Source organism: Wasmannia auropunctata, unplaced genomic scaffold (assembly GCF_000956235.1).
Source record: "Wasmannia auropunctata unplaced genomic scaffold, wasmannia.A_1.0 LD336069.1, whole genome shotgun sequence".
Classification (NCBI taxonomy): Eukaryota; Metazoa; Arthropoda; class Insecta; order Hymenoptera; family Formicidae; genus Wasmannia; species Wasmannia auropunctata.
Window position 1 is genome coordinate 982,212 of NW_012026821.1, and position 17,709 is coordinate 999,920.

Sequence of the window (17,709 nt, forward strand, 5' to 3'; positions counted from 1 at the left end):
GACACCTATTTTTCACGACCATTTTTTTTTCTTGTTATTTGTAAATATTTGTAAAAATTTTTTTCTGAAAATTTTTTATAGCATTTGATTTTTAAAAGAAAAATTTTTTTTAATTTTTTTATATCATGTGATTTTTAAATAAAAAATTTTTTTTACCTCATCACCCATCATCACCCACCGCAACCACCAACCACCACCTATTACCATCACCCACCATTAACCACCACCACCACCCATTTTAATTAAACGAATTTTAACAATTTTTGAAAAAAAATAAATTTTCAAAAAATTACATTTTAATCGGCCATTTTGAATCGGCCATTTTTAAATAAAATCACGATTTCTTAAAAAATAGTCACAAAATTCATCTTTAAGATGAGCCCAGAAAGAAGTCTATATCTTTATTTTTTTGGAAGATATGAATTTTTAAACATTGGGGAAAAGAGGCTTCAACGCAGGTAACACGGCAATTTTATGATAGGATTATTATTTTACAATAATATAATTTATACAAAATAATTCTTAATTCTTATTGGAGAATTTTATTTTAAAATTTTTTAATCTTTTGTTTGTGAAATATATATTTAATTCCATTTGTTTTTTCTTGTTGAGAAGAATGTTAAAGTACTGAAGTTAATTTGCAAATTAATTTCGAGAGTCGTTGCGAACTCGCCTGGAGAATCTCGTCTTTTTTTTAAGAGACTCGATCACTTTGATGATGTACGCGGAGTTCCTTGCACCCTCCGGCATCTTTCTGCGACGTCTCCTTCTTGACGATTCGTTCTTGCCGGAAGCGGCGGAGATCTGCTGTTTTGAGTTCGCCGACGCCTTGCGACCGCTCGTCAGGAATATGGAAACGCTCTTCATGAGCGTCGCGCCGGCACGGACGCTTATGCCTGTCCGACGCCCGGCGTCGGCGCCGACGCCGACGCCCGGCTTTGCCCCTCCAGTTGGCGTGACGTTTTGTTCAGACATCTCTGTTGACTGAAAGTTTCTGAATTCATTGAAATTTTAATTTAAGTCGTTCACATTATTAAAGACAATTTTAAATTATTTCGGCAATTTCAGCTCTCTGTTTCTACAGCAGAATTAAGAACATTTTTAATAATGGCTATTCTTTATAATAATTAATATTTTTGCTGTTTAAATGTTGCATATATAATATAAATAATAATAATTTTATTAAATTGCAAGAGACACAATGTTTGAGATTGTAAAAAAAGAAAAAAAAGCAACATAGACATAATGTATTGAGTTAAAAATGGAAAACAATGTAGTGAGAGAAACAGCTGATTTGAAAATAAAAGCCTATGAAGAAGAACGTATATGTTTAAATTGAGCAATTATGATTGCAATAAAAATGCAAATCTGCTTAATGGAAACAAGGAAAAAACGTATGAAAATAGAAACTGTTACCACGGACCGATATAGGTATTCGAGTCGATTAATCGATAAGAAATAATTCACGGGGCGGGGGTGCGGTGACTGTTTTTACAGCCGCAAATTGCAAACAACCAATCGTAGTTCGTCAAAAGATTGCTTCTCTCGTGCAACTGAGTTATTATTATTTACGATCACATTGGCGTAATTTTCTTATAACGTTAGTTGGCTTATCGTCTTCATCAACATTTTCGTGGCACAAGTAATATTCCAATGAATTTAAATCGTACATTTATGCGCGCGTAACTTGAGCTGCGTGCACGGAGAAAGAGAGTGTAATTTGCATAGAAAGAAAAATAACTGAGATTTATGATAGAAAGCCGCAATGACGCGCTTACAATGATTGCTTACATTTCACATCATAAACAGTGCAAAACTTAAATAAAAAAGTTATTATATTTAATATTATATTATTTATTACTCTGTACATTTAAATAATATTTATTGTTACATTGAGACATGTTTCAAAAATTCATGTCTCACAATCGTTTTGCGAGATGAAATGTAAAAACTTTTCCCATTAGGCAATGAATATAACTCTCATTATAATTTGTGTCTGAAACAAATCAACTCTTACGTTATTTACAATTTGTATGATCTGAACGCATGCAGTACTAAGCGAAAAATAAAAAAAAACTTTGAAGCAAACTTTTATTCGTGCATATCTATTTGGACAATTTTACTGAAACTCGTAACTTTGTATTTCTGTTAAAGAAGCAATATAACTTTGAGGATTTGTATGTCATTAAACATAAAATTATATATATATATATATATATATATATATATTATATATATTATTTATACACACAATTATTTTGACCAGAAATGAAAATAAAATAATCTTTAATACAATTTAACAATACATTTTTAACCAACTTCTATCTAAATAATCACTTTTAAACGTAAGATCTATTTATGCAAATAGTAATAAAGCGTTTGAAATATAAGAGATAAAGTTCTTCAACAGAATTATTATTTCGAACAATGCATGTCTTATCTTCGAGTAATCATTCTTAACGACGTGCCTCGAATCGCTCCCGCAAACGCAAGACGACAATTTGTAGCATACGAAATTGCAATTTTGAGAAATCATGATATTAATCTTAAATAAAGTACCTTCATTATATGAATTTCTTTCTTTTATCATTTTATATATCTTCTGTTTTTTATAAAAATATTTCGCTGAAAGCAGTTATAATAAAATATTCTATATCTAATTCTTGCCTATTTTGTCTATTTTTGTTTTGTATAAATGTAATAGTTTAATTATGTCTAAATTTGATAGAATAATTTGTCAATGAATGCACTTTCACAAACATTCGAACTGATATATAGAACGAGAACTATAGTAATCCAAGTTTGATCGCGCTGCAGTAATGATCGACACGTGTGTTCCCGTGCCTACGGATTCTCAATTTAACTTCTCTAATTTCTAACTTGCGATTGACGTAGCATGCACATGAGTTTAGCCTCAATTTACATTGATCAAAGCAATCCATCCTGATAATTATCGACATAACTGATTTTTCAAATTTTATAAAATTGTAATAATTCAATTTATATTTAAGATAATATTACGTTATTCAGACATTTTTTCGATCTTTGATTATATTATAGATTATTAATTGCAAATAAAATATTAATGAACATTAATTAAACATTAATTAAACTAACTGACTGTATTAAGCTAACTAATAAAATTATAAAAAATGTGATTCCCGTGTAGAAGTACAGTAGCGATAAATAAATGATAATATCAATTGTCATTGCACTTTTGATTATTCGAAAAAGATACAATCATTAAAAAATTATGTCAACGAAGTGCACTGTGCAATTGAAGGCACGGAAGTCTTGTGAGTCTTGTTTCATTGTTTTCTTCATCATGCGAAAGTTTGGAATATTTAAACATAATGGAATACTATTTAACTGAAATTCATTGCTTTTTGTTCGTTTCGTATGCGTTTAATACGACCGGCAGGTTCGATTAAATCGGGAAAAAACTTACCAATTAATGACAAAGAACTGGCTTCGTCGCGACAAAGGTTTCGTCGTCAGCGGCGACTACGCTTTATCGACCAAACGTATCAAATGGTAAAGCTGAAAAACATTTTAACACGATATCTAGCAACAGATCGAATGAATATATCACAGGTGACATATTCACAGGTAAACATTTTGCGCGTAGTAACAAGACAAATCAATAAAATGAAATGTCACAATAAAATTAGATACTAAACAAAATTGACAATGTATATTTTATTTAGGCACTTTATTATAAATGTTTATTCATTTTGTTCATATCTTTTATTAGCTTATTAATTATCTACAGTCAATATAATGCAATACAAAGTGCATTTATTAAGATACTGTTATTAATTAGATTATTCATAATATTCAAGCACAGAAAGAAAATATATTAAAATTTAATTGTTGGTATTTATACATTATATCAGAATTTTATATAATGATATATATAATGATATTGATTTTTTTAGCGCGTTTGTTTTACATAATCTCTACTTTATTTGTCTGACCAACGGGGAAAATGTCATCATCGGGATTAACTTCTAAAATGGACATCGACGTTGGATGTTTTCTGAAATGTTGAAATTAATCATTAATTAGCCAACGATAATGACGCAGTCTGTATTTCTTATAATTGTTTTTGCGACTCTCTCACTTGCATAACTTGTCTAAATATTTTCGAATTTGCACCACTTGACGTTGAATATCAATTAGCATATTAGTCATCCGTTCCTCTAAACTTGCGGCTCTTTTGTATCCGTCAACGGCTCGTTCTGAAATTAATTTTACGCTAATTTAAACTACTTTTTTAATTTTCCATATTTATAGTGTATTAATTTCTGCATAACTTTTATTTTATTTAAATATTTAGTTTCATTAATGCTAATAATATTGTTTGACGTGTCTTGACGTATTTTGACCAAAATTCTCGGTTACTTACTGATTCGAATGTGCTCATCAGTAATCTCCCCATCCTGATAGACAATATCAATCTCCTTCATAGTGTCGATTAAATCTTTTACATTATTAACGTTCACCATCGGATTGTTACTTAATGCCTGCAAAGTAGAGTCTGTATCGTTGTCAAGTTCGGCGTGCATATCTCTCACCTTCGATTGCTCTTGGACAAGTTGTTCGACTAGCGAGCTTAGCTGTTTTAGAAATTGTATCTAAAATGCAACGTCTATATTCAGTCCTCGTAACAGCTAAACTAACAAGATTGCGCATTAATTGGCAACATAATTAATTCGTATCGTTTAAATTACGCTATGGTATACGTATTATCGGACCTCTCGTTCATTGTTATCCTTGTTTTTGCTCATTTTTATGGCAAAGTTTACGAGCTTTCCAAAATTGTCTTCGTACGATGCAATTAGCTCTTTCAATTGTTCCAGCGTGTTTACGGGAATTCTCTCGCCTGTTGAATTCAAAGAGTTACGCGATACAATACTCTCTATCCAATTCGGTGCATCTTGCTTTGACGTATCCCGATGTACGCGCGCACTTCGATGCGCTTCTACGTAAGCTGCGCTTTCTTTTTCTAATCAATAAATAAATTACAACAGACAGAAATCGCTCGCATAATAATTATATCGCGTATCATCGTTGCACATATAAATATTTAATCTTTAATATGACGTGAACATGAAACATGCAAATCCTACCTATGTCTTTCGTGTTCGAAAGCGAACGACATTGCGCCTGAAAGTGAAATTTATAAAAAAAATTACGATACATTATAACAAAATTACAAAATGTTCAAGTGCGTAATGCAATTTAATTTTCAGATATTGACAAATCAAAGACGTAAATAACGTCAAAAATATACTTTTGGGAATTTTAATTTTAGCAACTTACTCCAATCGCGAAGGCAGCAAATATAATTACGAAGACTTTCATTTTGATTTTTCGTGTTCGTGATTGCTCGTGGAACTTTCTCGCTTAGCTAAGTAAAACTCTAATGAGATCATCTAATAGACGAGGCCGTTTTATAGGCAACGTGTGCGAACAAAGGCACTTGCGTGTGCAACGTTTTCTAAAACATTTGATGGAAACATCCGGTGAGGAATAAACGAACATATCTCTGTACATTGAAAGCGCATGAAGTCACGCGGGTGCACAGATTCACGCGATTATTCTGCACAATTAGACATAATTTCATTTTATATTACTGCATGGGAGTAACAGTATCTTTATTGTCGTTTAAAAATCGATTATAGAAAATTAATACTTCCCAAACGGAATATAATGGATTATGAATAGAGGAATAAATAGGGGAATTGCCAATGACGTCTGACGCGGTGTTCTCGAATTTGCACAGAATGACAATCATTTTCCATGGCTGTCACGTTTCTGCTCTTAATATTAAACATGATTTGCGATCAAGAATATTGGACCGATTGAATTAATTAATAAATCAAATTATTCTTCAATCAAAGACAAAGTAAACGCAGAAAAATATTGGTGTCTAATGATATAGATTTAAAATTTGCAAGACGTAATGACACATTAATTTACCACATTAACTACAGTTTACGAAATCGATAAATAATAATATATTAAAGAACAACGTGTTAAAAGATCTTGGGATAAATTAGATAAACAAGTTTTCATATTTCATGTAAATAAATTTATTTTGCGTGAAAATATGAGTATTTGTACATACAATAAGTGCACAAGTACAATTAAGTTAATGTTACGTAGTTACGTAGTCCATTTTCAATGATAGTGGTCGTCGCTTCTTTCATCGTCCGTATTTACTACTGCAATCGAAACACATTATCGTAAGTTGTGTGCTAACAATTTTATCATAATAAATAGTTACTTTACCATATAATGGCTATGTTATCATATATTTTATATATAACACTATATATTTTATCACACAATATCACAGTTAATATTATATAAAATTATAATTAATAATTAAGATTATATCCAAGATTTTTCTTATGTTTTAAGATCTTTCAAGACAAGCTTGATTTATTAAAGATAACTGTTTTGTGATATTTACTCAGAATTCGCATACGAGCTCGCGAAGGAACCGCTGCCGAATGGCGTGCTTATTGAGCCGGCATTAGCTCCGCTGTTGGCAAAGGAACCAGGAAAGTGTGATCCTCCTCCACATCCTCCTCTGCATCCTCCTCCAAAACCTCCAGGATAGTGCGATCCTCCGGGATAATGCAATCCTCCGGGATAATGCGATCCTCCGGGATAGATTGAACCTCCAGGATAGTGTGATCCTCCGGGATAGTGTGATCCTCCGAATCCTCGGTGGCCTCCAAAACCGTGATGACCGTGAAAACCACCACCGTATCCGCCGCCGAAACCACCGCCATATCCACCATAACTACGTTTAAGACGAATAGGTTCCGGCTCGGCTGATTTTACTATCCTTTGAAGATCTGAATAAGAGATTTTGAATTTGGATTTTGGCTCAATTAATTCAGACATTAAAAATAATTACGCTGTCAAATTCTAGGGAGACAGTTATTAATGGCAATTTGTTTATCGATTTAATATATTAGATTTCAGAGATTACATATCAGAAATTTCAATCACAAAGATTTTATATAATTCTTAACACTATATATTTTTGTCAACGAACAGTGTGTTTGCATAATCCGAATTGTGAGGCATTTGAAATGTCACAGTATCAACGCATAAAAAATTAATAAACTGGTTATTTTGTTTAATTAATGCAGCATTAACATAATTGTTATTTATTAAAATTGTCTCAAATTAGAAGCTTAGACACTCTATCAAAAATAAGGAGACATAAAAAATTAATCTAAAATGCAATATTACATTTTGAAAATAAATCTCTGTTTATCTCCTAAATAATAAGTTAAAATTTGATTTCTTACAACACTTTCATAAATATCATTTTCGTTTTTACCTTGAAATTGCGGGGCAGTCGCCGGTAATGCAACTGCAACTGCAATGAGCAGCGCAACGAATAGGAGGCTCCTTGACATTCTACCGATACTAGTCGTGTTGCTAAGGGTATTCAGTGCCGAATGATGATGAGAAAATCGGTCAGGCAGTCTTTATATACAGGAAACCCGATGATGTTCGGGATATCCCAACGACGCGCGTTTACGCAGCTACGAAACGGGCAGTTTCGGTCGTGTAGAATCGGCCGCATATCATTAGCACGAACAGAACGAGCCTCTTCTTTGTCGTTGTGGGGCCGCTGGCGCTGTGTCCCTGGAATAACTTCCTGCTCACTCAGTGGAACGTCATTTCGTGACAAGTCCAAACGGATGATCCAGCAATCCTCTGTATCGTTTGGTAAATCGTTTTCATCATTGGTGCCCAAACTGTGAAATTTTGGGGGGAGCCTGAGAGAATGCAAGTAGATCGCTAATAAGATTTTTTACAGCAGTAGTTAATTAATCAATATTAATTAATTAAGATTATTAAGCTTACAGTAATTATTGACATCACTACATCATTGAGAAAACTAAATTTTTCTAAACTTCAGCTAATTGTCAATTAATTATTCAAAAGTAATTAAATTCAAAGTAATTAAAGTTTCTAAAATAATACTTTTAACTAATTAATAATTTAGCATCGCTCATAGGAGTATATTATTAAATAATACATATTTAATAATATCTTTAAAATCAAATAAAGCTGAAAAATTTGGGAACCGCTGATCAAGATAATCATGCGAATTGTTTTTTAATAGCAGAGCCCTAAAAAAACGATCAATTGCGTCAGGGTCAAGTGAAGGAAACGAACAGCAAATGAGAAATTGTGGATACAATTGAAGAGAATTCAACGATTGAAATGACGAAGGTTTCCACGAAGGAAGACATAAGTGCCAAATTTGCGTACGTAATTAACGTTCAACACGCTGTTCGCGTTATCGTTAAACATTTTGTCCTTGACAGAATACATTAAAATACTGTCGAAACCTTTATGAAATGTATAACATGAATTCTTAAGAATGACATTAATACAAGAGAAATTGCTATTACAAAATTCAGTATCCCGGATATGAAGGTGAAACACGTGAAAACACGTTTTCAATTATTAACCCTTTCCACCTTTAAGCTTCTTACATTCCACCGTTGCATAACTAGGTATTCAAAACACCATTTCTCAAACTGTCGTCGTACGCATATAATCGCCTTTACATGGCATTCATTGTCCAACATTAATTACTCGGATACCGGAATAGCCGGCTAGCTTAAAGAACCGTGAATCTTGCTTGCCTAAGATATACATTAACGGTCAATTAGTGGCCTTGATTTTTCTTGCGGCTTCAGTCTTAGGTCGATGAACGAATACACTTCGGGATTCCCGTCTAAGTATTCTGTTAACTCTCTATTATTTACGCATAACGCTATTTTACGATTGAAAATCTATTGAACTATGCAATTTTAATCCTCGAATATTTGTATTATAATTAAATCAAAAATTGGTTTTAAGATAAGACCTTGTTAATTAAATTAATTGAAAATGATTCAAATTATATGCTACACACAATATTTACTTCAACTTTCACTTCTTACAAAGTTAGAATAAACTTGGAAGTAGTACAGATGTTCGTTTTCAGTGGATTACGAAAGACTTTTAAGAGACTTCTACTCAGAATTTTTAATATGTATTAAACTGAAGCCTTGAAGGTATTGAACATGAGTAAAGTCAGAGGCATACCATGAAATATTACTGTATAGATAAAATTAGAAAATATTCCGATGATACATAAATTGTATACAAAATCACTTCAAACAATTTTCCAATTAGCAAACTCTTTGAAAACTTATTTACGAGAACGGGGAATCCTCATTACTATTCCATTCTGTATGTAGAACGAAATTATTAGCATGATATTCCTCATAATTAATACAAACTTCTCGTTCATATTATACATATTGCATATTTATATTGCACAGGAATCACTGCGCAGAAGAATTTTGATCCGAACGATTTATTTAGACTGGAAAGATGAAGCATACTTGAACAATAAATTCGCACGTTTTTATATTCAGACATAATCGTTTTCAAAGTTACATCACGCTTAAATTTGGGACTTTCGACGGTGGAATTAGGTGATATATGTGCAACGTATATTATTTTTGTCTATTATTATTCCTTCTGAAGATGAGATTGCAATCTCATACGAGAAATGCGAGAAGGTGACTCTATAATTTTACAGTCTTTTGTCTTAATTTTTTCAAAACGTAATATTTTTGATAGGTGCAAACAGTTGTTTGCCAGTAGTATTTTTCTGCAAAAACAGAGATGCAACTTTTTTTACTTATATTATTATTAAAGCATTCAGCAAATTAATAAATTTAATTTTTCATTTTCGTGAAAATTATGCAATAGTTTCATCGTCGCACTTAAAACGTTTTTAAATAAAATCGATATCATCTCGGTCTTTGTTACTAAAATTTCTTACTTGAATCATTTATTTTACTACATAATAAATATCACAAAAGAGAATGTTATTTTATAATCGCTGAAATTTTAAAATTAAAGAGCTCTATATCAATTTTTAAATCCGCTATACACATAAATTTGCGGCTTTTAGATGAAAATGTCAAAGTATGTAGTTTGACTACATATACTTTGCCATCACGTCCGCAATCATCCGTTATATATGTATGGTAACTAGCGTTTTTTGTTATTAATTTATTACAGATGCTTAATAATGCACTCTGTTTTTTGAATAAAATTAAAAATAGCGCATGATTAATCGCAAATGATTTTTAGAATGCACGTCAATTATCAATGTGTCTCAACTTCGGATTATATGTTTTGTATTAATGTTTGGCGTTATATCATACATCCGCATGATTCGTGTTTTCTATTGTATTGAGTTTTACATAAATAAAATGCGTATATTACACAATAGGATATAATATATTTAGAAATTCAGAAAGTACAAAGTTTTTAATTTACTAGCACTACAGACGCGCGCTCTGCGCGCGCTATATTTAACTGCACATTTACTTTTTACTATAATTGACTAAAATTATTCAACTCAATACATACAACGGTTAAAAGTCAATGCTATGACAGCCGCAAACGAAGTTAGTGCAGCGAGAGAACTAATCAGCGTCGCGGAAAAGAGTCAACAATTACTTCGAGAACAACGATACATTTCGAGTTCGACTTAACATGTCTTTTTTAGATAGGAAGGATAGCAAGGATAGGAAGGATAATATCATTTTATTGTATTAAAATTAACATTTACACAAAAGAGACGTAGACTGTTGAATGCAAAAGAATATTTATTTTTATTGGAAAATTGTTTAACTCGCTTTACCAAATAATTACAATTCTGTCTGGAAGTTTACTATAAAGTAGCATATAGCAATAATTTAAAGTTCTGTCTAAATATTAAAACACTGTAAATTTGTGTTAGTCTACTTAACAAAATATCTTACATAATAAATTGCACAATCTCGAAAATAAATTTAATATTGTTCTTAAACTATAGTTTCGCGTTTTCGTCGAAAACTCTTCTGTATGTGACTTGATTATTTTTCTTTAAATATCTGAGATTTGAGAAGTATTTAACAAGATATATAAAACTGGGTAATTACAAAGATAACGTACGAGATATCCACAAAATTGTAGCTTCAGCCTAAAATCTTCCAGGTGTATTCAGTTTTCCAACTCGCCAATATCGATTGCTTTAAGAATTATTCCTTATACGGTTGCGGGCGTCGTTTCTTTCTAACAAAAATACATAAATAACATAAAATACATTAATTTGTATAATGCATTATGTATGCAAATGTATGAAAAATGTATGAAAAATGCATTAGTTTATATGCATTAATTATTTTATACATATTTGTTCTCATTTCTTATAGCGATTTGCATTTAAATGAAGACAGTTTCTCCCTGTAAAGTTTGAATTAATCCAACACATCTAAAGTAAATTATTTAAAATTCTTATTATTTAAAAGTCTTTTGCTTAATTAATTAACCAATAATTCGTTTTCCAGCGTAATGTTTCTTTATGAAGAGAATCAAAAGAAAATCGAAAGAAAAATATAATTTACCCGGTTGGAGATCCGCCGTAGGCAGTGGCTACTGAGCTGGCGATTCCGCCTTTTGATGTGGAGTAACTATTCGCAATAGCAGTGATGGCACCAGGAAGAGACCCGGAGGATCCAGCGCGCGTGGCTAGTCTCGGGAAGCTGAAGACCATAGGGAAGAAGTTGTTCAGATGGGGATATTTCTGACGGCGTCTGTTGCCCTTAAAAGGTACGAATGGCACAACCGGTTCGTCGTCTTCCTCATCCACCTCGTCTTCGTCGTCGTCATCATCGTCGGCGTTGACAGTCACGGGCGTCTTATGCGTTTTCTTAGTATGATGTATCTTCGGTCGGGTTATGGGCGCCTCAGTGAACGGCTTTTCCGTCGGTTGCGCAATCTCTGTGGTTAACGGATTCTGCTCCAATTCGTGATGATCCTGTAGGAGTAATATAAATGTCGTATTTTATAGGAGCATTTACAAATCGATATTTATAACATTCTATTTTGTGAATGTATAAAAGATACGAGCGTAAATTAATCTCATAAGTTTAAGCGTAAGACATCTAAAATTGATCTCGCTGCAAATTATGACACTACTACTTACTGTATTTAATTCCCTCTAAGCCTATTATTATTTTTATTTTAGAATTCTGTCGTGCGTTATTTAAAAATAATTTTTATAAATCTCTTGAAATTATTGAACCTGAGGAGTCAAAGAATCTTGATGATGGTAATGATAATGCGGCTCGTCGGAATGAAGCTGGTCTTCCTCATCGTGGTGGTGATGCTCGTGATGCTGATCCTCCTCATGATGATGCACCTCATTTCGATGATGATGATATTCGCGTTCCTGCTCTTCTTCGGGCGCCGGTGCCGCTTGTGCCTCGGCGCTGGACACTTCCGGTTCCTCGATTGGTTCCGGGCCGCCTTTAAGATGCGGCGAGTGCACACCGCCGAAGAAAGCTCCGCCGCTCACGGCGTTTCCTTGCGCGAAGACACCGGTTGCCTGGCCGCCGTTACTCGTGCGACGTATCGGTCTGTAGTAACCGGTGAACATCATCGTTCTGTGCGGAAAAGGGCGAACGACCGTTCTTTTCTCCCTCAGGAACATTACAGGCTTGCCGTAAGCATCGAGCGTAACGGAAACTGTAAATGATGCAAATTTTTAATTTAAGATGATGATTACAAAAAATATAATACATTATTTAATTTCTTTTACTTAAAGAGAGTTGACATTTATAAGATAATTTCTATAAGATACAAAATAATGTGGTTTTAAAAATCTTCAAACGTAATTGCTCCAAGTTAGAAATGTATTAATTTTCAACACTTACTAGGCTCGGCCGGAATCACCTTCGACTCCGCCATCGCCGCCACCGACGCGATGGCAATTAGAACAAAACTAATGCAACTGAGCATCTTGATCTTAATTCTTCTTCGGATTTTTTTTGTGACAATTCTTTCTTTATTTGATCACTTTTGTATCTTTTTAGAAATCTTCCAGGAAATATCGGCTATTCGCGATTAAGTGATTTTCGATGGAAAATCCAGATAATTAAGCGGTTCACTTCCACCGATCTTGTCGATCTATTTGATGCACCAACTTTTTGCATGATGCTGGTAGTCCTTACCGTCGCCTTTTATACCACGAAGCACACGGATACGTAGGAAGATGGGATGGGTAGGTACCTTGATATGGGGGTATGGAATGGGTCGGATCCATTGGTGGGTACACAGGGGATACGGATGCCCCACCAGTCTTCGTCAAGTGGTCGCTTATACGGTTAGGATCACGGTAAAGCAAACGCACGCACCGTCGAGCGCTACGTGATCGTCATGACCGATGTGGCACGTGAATTAATTGTGATCCGCGCCGATGACAATCTGGTTTCGCGGGATCGGATCGATATGGAGAACCGTCGCGATGATCTGTCGATCAAGCTGTACTGCGCATGTAAATGACATGGAATTATCGGTGGATACGCATACGTATCTTAAAAAAAAAAAAAAAAAATTCTGGATAACCGTTAAATCCAAAAAGAGAAAATATAATATCATATCTGATTGTATATGAAATGTTTATCTTGACAAATTCATTAATGTTTATAACAATTTAAGACTTCCTAAATTAGAGGGAAAAGAATTGCGAAGTTAAATTTAGCTTCACACTGATTTATTTGTAGAGTTCATCAGTTACCAATTTCTTCTTATCAAGCCGCTCTATTTAATTCATTCATCCTGTCTTTTTTGAATGACCGTGGTCAATCAATGGCGAGGACATTGAGCGCTTTATAAATCTCGAATCAGAAAGAATCGGGTTGGCTCATGATTGAAACAAAGTGTCTATAATGAATTCGCTTGGGAAACGGCGGGAATGTGAATGGGTGATGGTTGACGAACGTCGCGGAGGGCCGATGGCCCCTTACTTTCCCTCTTTCGCTACGTGAATTACTGAGTCACCCCGATCAAGACGTGATAGAGGAATCTAGCGTGCCAGACAAACAGACTCGCGGGTAGCTTCATGCATTTTCAATCGGTCTAAAAATATACGCGATCTGAGAATCGAAGGATTTGTTTGCTTGCCATTTTCCTCTAAGATAATATCCCTTCTCGGAAAGTTTTCAGACTAGCGATAAAATTAAAAGCTTGATAAATATGGTTACAAGAATTACAATCAGTAAAAGTTAAAAAATTGCCAGCAACATAAAATGTAGGATTATGGCGAAATTCAAGTTCAACCCAAAATAACGATCGCGTCGGCAGAAACGTTTGCATACGAAAAATTCGAGGAAGCCGGGTTGGTACTTCGGGAAGTTATGACTGAGGGATGCGCCGTAGCATTCGTCACAAACATAAAATGTGAATAGCGGCTGGGGCACGCAATGTGATCATGTCGTCTGTGTAGGGATCGGATAATACCGCGTCTGCTTGTGCAGCTGAAGATGACGGAGCGTAGTTGAAGGGAGACTGACGTATCAAGACAAATCCGACTATGAGCGTGTTTTACTATTCCAGACATGACGGCGACGGCCACCACCATTGGACTCTTACGGACTCCTTGATCATCCCCGAAGAGTTATCGTCACCTGTGACCAGCCGTACCCGCTCGGACGGGTATGACTGACATAATATTAATATTAAGAAGTCACACGCGCGGTCGTGTAGGGAGTTACGTCAAACTCGCGTCATTATTCGTGGATGGATCCGGCACCTTTGCATAAATCGAAAACCGTTTGCTCAGCTGTTCCAAGAATAGATAAGATCTGATATTTTACAATAGAAACTTTTATAATATGCAATTATCGAACATCTTTAGGTATTAATTAGAACCTAATTTTTGCCTTTCATTATATCGATAAAACTTTATAACCCTTCCATTATATTAATAACACTATTTTTAAAAAATATACAAGACCAAAGGATAATTATTTTCCGTAAATTTTTGAACATTGAATTCCACTTACCAAATTGTGGTTGTGAAAAAGCAATTTAGTAAACGGAAATTCAGCATGTAAAAAACTACAGTAAACAATTATTACCTTCGTCTCTGTGTTCGAAAAAGTTATTTTTGTTGAATAGTAATAAATTAAAATCATACACGGAAAGAACAATTTTGCTGAATCCAGATCTGAAAATAATTTTTGTTCAATGATCAAAATAATTTTGTGTGAAAGTCAAAATAATTGCTAGAATATCAAAACGTTTTATAGCAATACTTATCAGTTTTAACATTCCAACAAATTATTTTGATGATTCAATAAAAAATCATTTTCAAATCTGTTTTTAGCAAAATTTTTAGACCTTTCAACAAAATCATTCTTTCCGTATACATTTATTTATTGCGTCTATATGAAATAAAAATTATCGAATAACATGTGTGATTCAGTAACTATCATGAATTAAAGAATTGCTTGTAAAGCCTTCATATTTGCATTCGCGAATTAATTCGATGATTGCGATTCCAGAGCTCGCAACGTTTCGTAATCTAGGTATACGAGTCCAGAGAATAGCGCGTCACGAATGTGCTGCGGAGATTGATTTTGATGCTCTCGGAGAAAGAAGAGGCCGCGGTGCATAAAAATATTCCGGAGGGAATGATGTACGAATTTTACGATACCAACCGCGATACGCCTACCTTCTGTCAGACACAAACTACTTTTTGATCCGTCTGGTCACGCTCGGAAATACGATATGCGTGACTTGGAAAGCGGTGCGATTCGAGGTTGATTCATGAAACAACACGGATCCGCACGATACGTGTATAATGTATCTCACGGCAATACCGGAATACAAGCGTGATAATCGATAAGCCGCTTAACGTCGGATGCGACGATAAATATTATTCTAATCCTTTGAGGATTTCTTCCACGATTCCATTAGAATCCTTCAACTTTCGACACGCCAACTGAGCCGTCACTTATAAACTTGACAGATCGTTATACTACATGAAAGTTTATTCGTGATTCTTGCCAATAAATTTTTAACAAATTGATATTTTCGTCATAATAGCTAACCATTGAATTAACAGTAAGTAAATAAATTATATGTATAGCGCAAAGATTTTTCCACGTGCAAAAAAAATTGTGCTTCAAGGAAATTAAGGGTAAATAAAAGAAATGTCTCTTTTCTTTTTTCTTTTTAAGTTAAAATGTACTATAAATAATTGATAGTTCGGTTTAAAATTACACACGCGGTTGGTTTAGAGACAATGCAGGACGAGTTCAGTGACCGTGCGGTACATCTGAAACCGATTTGCGAGTAAGGGGTTTTTTGCAGACGGAAACAGAAAACAGGTGCGTCTAGTACCGTTGAATCAATTATTCTGAATTTGCTTTAAAATTCGCAACGCATATCAGATACGTATTACATAGAGCTCGTAAAAGATACAGATTAAGCCGCATACGAAATGCTTTTATTTATTGCAATTAATCTAAAATCATTACAGCATTATTTTTGGCTGCAAATAAAAAAATAATTGCGAGAATTAGATGGCTTAAATGATATTTAAATAATTCTAATTCCTAATTATTTCACTGTTATATTCTTATGACGAACAAAGTGCTTTTTCCACTGAATTCTATGAATTATTTCTTAAAATTGTTCATCGAATAATGAATTCATATCTCGTGTACAAAGCCAGTCCTCTTCGTCGCGGAATTAAAAGCAGAAATCCCAGAATTCCCAGGATTTCAGCGGTACACTTGACTCCCACTTTTGTGAATGTCCGCGCGGTTTTGCCGACGGAATCTCATTTGGTGACATCGCGCATGCTGAATTAAGATTAGCTGATGTCGAATTACACGTGCTGTGCAACGGCCAATCGGCTCACGCGCGACAAGATGTGAGACATACAGATCGTATTATACTTTAGTAGCTTTGCACCTAACTCGAAATCTTGTCGAACGGTCGGCTGGCGAGTGATGCCGATTAATTCGAGCGCATATCCAATCGACAGGCGATATGAATCTATCGTCTGTAGCAATTTTGAAGGGATTAAGTCAAATGTAATTATTATTAACAAAAAAATGTCTTAAATTAATATCTTTAATTTGACGTGTCGATACTTGCATTTTTCTTTATTTTTAAATACATAATTTCTCTCTATGGATATTAAAATGTTTGAAAATTCTTTAAAAAGAAGAGAGTTTTAAAGGATATTTGACTGAAATTATAAGCATTGGAAAAACTTGCACCTCACCTTCTACAAAAACATCATTTCAAAACACATCATCTTGGTGCACGTGTAGATATTCGCGATCTTATTTGGAAACAAATCACGAAGAGTCCGGTAAGTCCGGTAAATCCGGTAAGTACGGCGAGTTGAAAGACCGTGTAACATCTCGCCTGTGGATTGCGTTCATTTTGCAAATTTTCCAAATAAAACGAACGAGAGATTCGTGGTGTATCAAATCACAGTATAGTACGTGTTGCCTTAAACGCGCATCCTGTTCAGTGGCGTAGTCAGGATAAAAAGATTGGACCGTGGGAATTATACAAAATTTTACAAATACTATGAATATATACTGAAAAAAAGTTGAAACAATTAAATCCGTTTTATTGACAGTTTTTCTTTGATTCAATTATATATGTTTTTGAATTAAACATACATCAATAACATTAACATGATATTTTTATGAATTAACAAGTAGGTAACAAGTTGAATTAACAAATATTTGTTTGACAGCCCGTGACCGCCAAGTATAGTTGAATCAAGAAATATTCATTTGATTTTAC

The 17,709-nt window shown here is 34.0% G+C and overlaps 4 protein-coding genes and 1 long non-coding RNA gene across 8 annotated transcripts in view; 1 reads left to right on the forward strand and 4 right to left on the reverse strand.

Moving 5' to 3' along the window:
- Positions 1-975, reverse strand: part of LOC105450026 (EF-hand calcium-binding domain-containing protein 1) — a 3,835-nt gene extending 2,860 nt beyond the window's left edge. The window contains exon 1 of the mRNA XM_011689599.1: positions 674-975. Coding sequence (XP_011687901.1) covers positions 674-975 — 302 coding nt within the window. The remainder of the gene's footprint in view (positions 1-673) is intronic.
- A 2,720-nt stretch (positions 976-3,695) lies between these two features.
- Positions 3,696-5,442, reverse strand: LOC105450025. 3 transcript variants are annotated; one of them, XM_011689596.1, is made up of 7 exons: positions 5,326-5,442; positions 5,133-5,169; positions 4,758-5,008; positions 4,578-4,637; positions 4,409-4,526; positions 4,124-4,241; positions 3,696-4,039 (listed from the first exon to the last, which is right to left on the reverse strand). In XM_011689596.1, the coding sequence occupies exons 1-7, from the start codon at positions 5,365-5,367 to the stop codon at positions 3,949-3,951; spliced, it is 717 nt and encodes a 238-aa protein (XP_011687898.1). In that variant the 5' UTR covers positions 5,368-5,442; the 3' UTR covers positions 3,696-3,948. The 3 variants fall into 3 exon arrangements, with proteins under 3 accessions (XP_011687898.1, XP_011687900.1, XP_011687897.1); XM_011689598.1 differs by having other exon boundaries at positions 4,409-4,637; positions 4,758-4,885; XM_011689595.1 differs by having other exon boundaries at positions 4,409-4,637.
- Positions 5,443-6,074: 632 nt separating this feature from the next.
- LOC105450027 (pupal cuticle protein Edg-91-like) lies at positions 6,075-7,513 on the reverse strand. Its single transcript, XM_011689600.1, has 3 exons — positions 7,367-7,513; positions 6,482-6,872; positions 6,075-6,230 (listed from the first exon to the last, which is right to left on the reverse strand). The coding sequence occupies exons 1-3, from the start codon at positions 7,443-7,445 to the stop codon at positions 6,212-6,214; spliced, it is 489 nt and encodes a 162-aa protein (XP_011687902.1). The 5' UTR covers positions 7,446-7,513; the 3' UTR covers positions 6,075-6,211.
- A 189-nt stretch (positions 7,514-7,702) lies between these two features.
- LOC105450029 lies at positions 7,703-11,529 on the forward strand. The gene is made up of 3 exons (XR_974416.1): positions 7,703-7,821; positions 8,165-8,306; positions 11,442-11,529. It is a non-coding gene; the product is annotated as an uncharacterized LOC105450029 (long non-coding RNA).
- Positions 10,699-13,136, reverse strand: LOC105450028 (SKI family transcriptional corepressor 2). Of its 2 annotated transcripts, none has more exons than XM_011689601.1 (4): positions 12,810-13,136; positions 12,179-12,621; positions 11,499-11,911; positions 10,699-11,162 (listed from the first exon to the last, which is right to left on the reverse strand). In XM_011689601.1, the coding sequence occupies exons 1-4, from the start codon at positions 12,892-12,894 to the stop codon at positions 11,126-11,128; spliced, it is 978 nt and encodes a 325-aa protein (XP_011687903.1). In that variant the 5' UTR covers positions 12,895-13,136; the 3' UTR covers positions 10,699-11,125. The 2 variants fall into 2 exon arrangements, with proteins under 2 accessions (XP_011687903.1, XP_011687904.1); XM_011689602.1 differs by having other exon boundaries at positions 10,699-11,166.
- Between the last annotated feature and the right edge of the window lie 4,573 nt (positions 13,137-17,709).

Bases quoted from the DNA above. Each gene is read 5' to 3' on its own strand.
- LOC105450025 (XM_011689595.1), bottom strand. From the start codon at position 5,367: ATGAAAGTCTTCGTAATTATATTTGCTGCCTTCGCGATTGGA. The intron at 4,638-4,757 runs GTCCGATAATAC...GTTGCATTTTAG, and splicing joins AGGATAACAATGAACGAGAG to ATACAATTTCTAAAACAGCT. The intron at 4,242-4,408 runs GTAAGTAACCGA...AATTAATTTCAG, and splicing joins TGATGAGCACATTCGAATCA to AACGAGCCGTTGACGGATAC.
- LOC105450027 (XM_011689600.1), bottom strand. From the start codon at position 7,445: ATGTCAAGGAGCCTCCTATTCGTTGCGCTGCTCATTGCAGTTGCAGTT. The intron at 6,873-7,366 runs GTAAAAACGAAA...TCTCTTATTCAG, and splicing joins GACTGCCCCGCAATTTCAAG to ATCTTCAAAGGATAGTAAAA.
- LOC105450028 (XM_011689601.1), bottom strand. From the start codon at position 12,894: ATGCTCAGTTGCATTAGTTTTGTTCTAATTGCCATCGCGTCGGTGGCG. The intron at 12,622-12,809 runs GTAAGTGTTGAA...CATCATTTACAG, and splicing joins GGTGATTCCGGCCGAGCCTA to TTTCCGTTACGCTCGATGCT. The intron at 11,163-11,498 runs GTAAATTATATT...TTTGTTAGAAAG, and splicing joins TACGGCGGATCTCCAACCGG to AAACGACGCCCGCAACCGTA.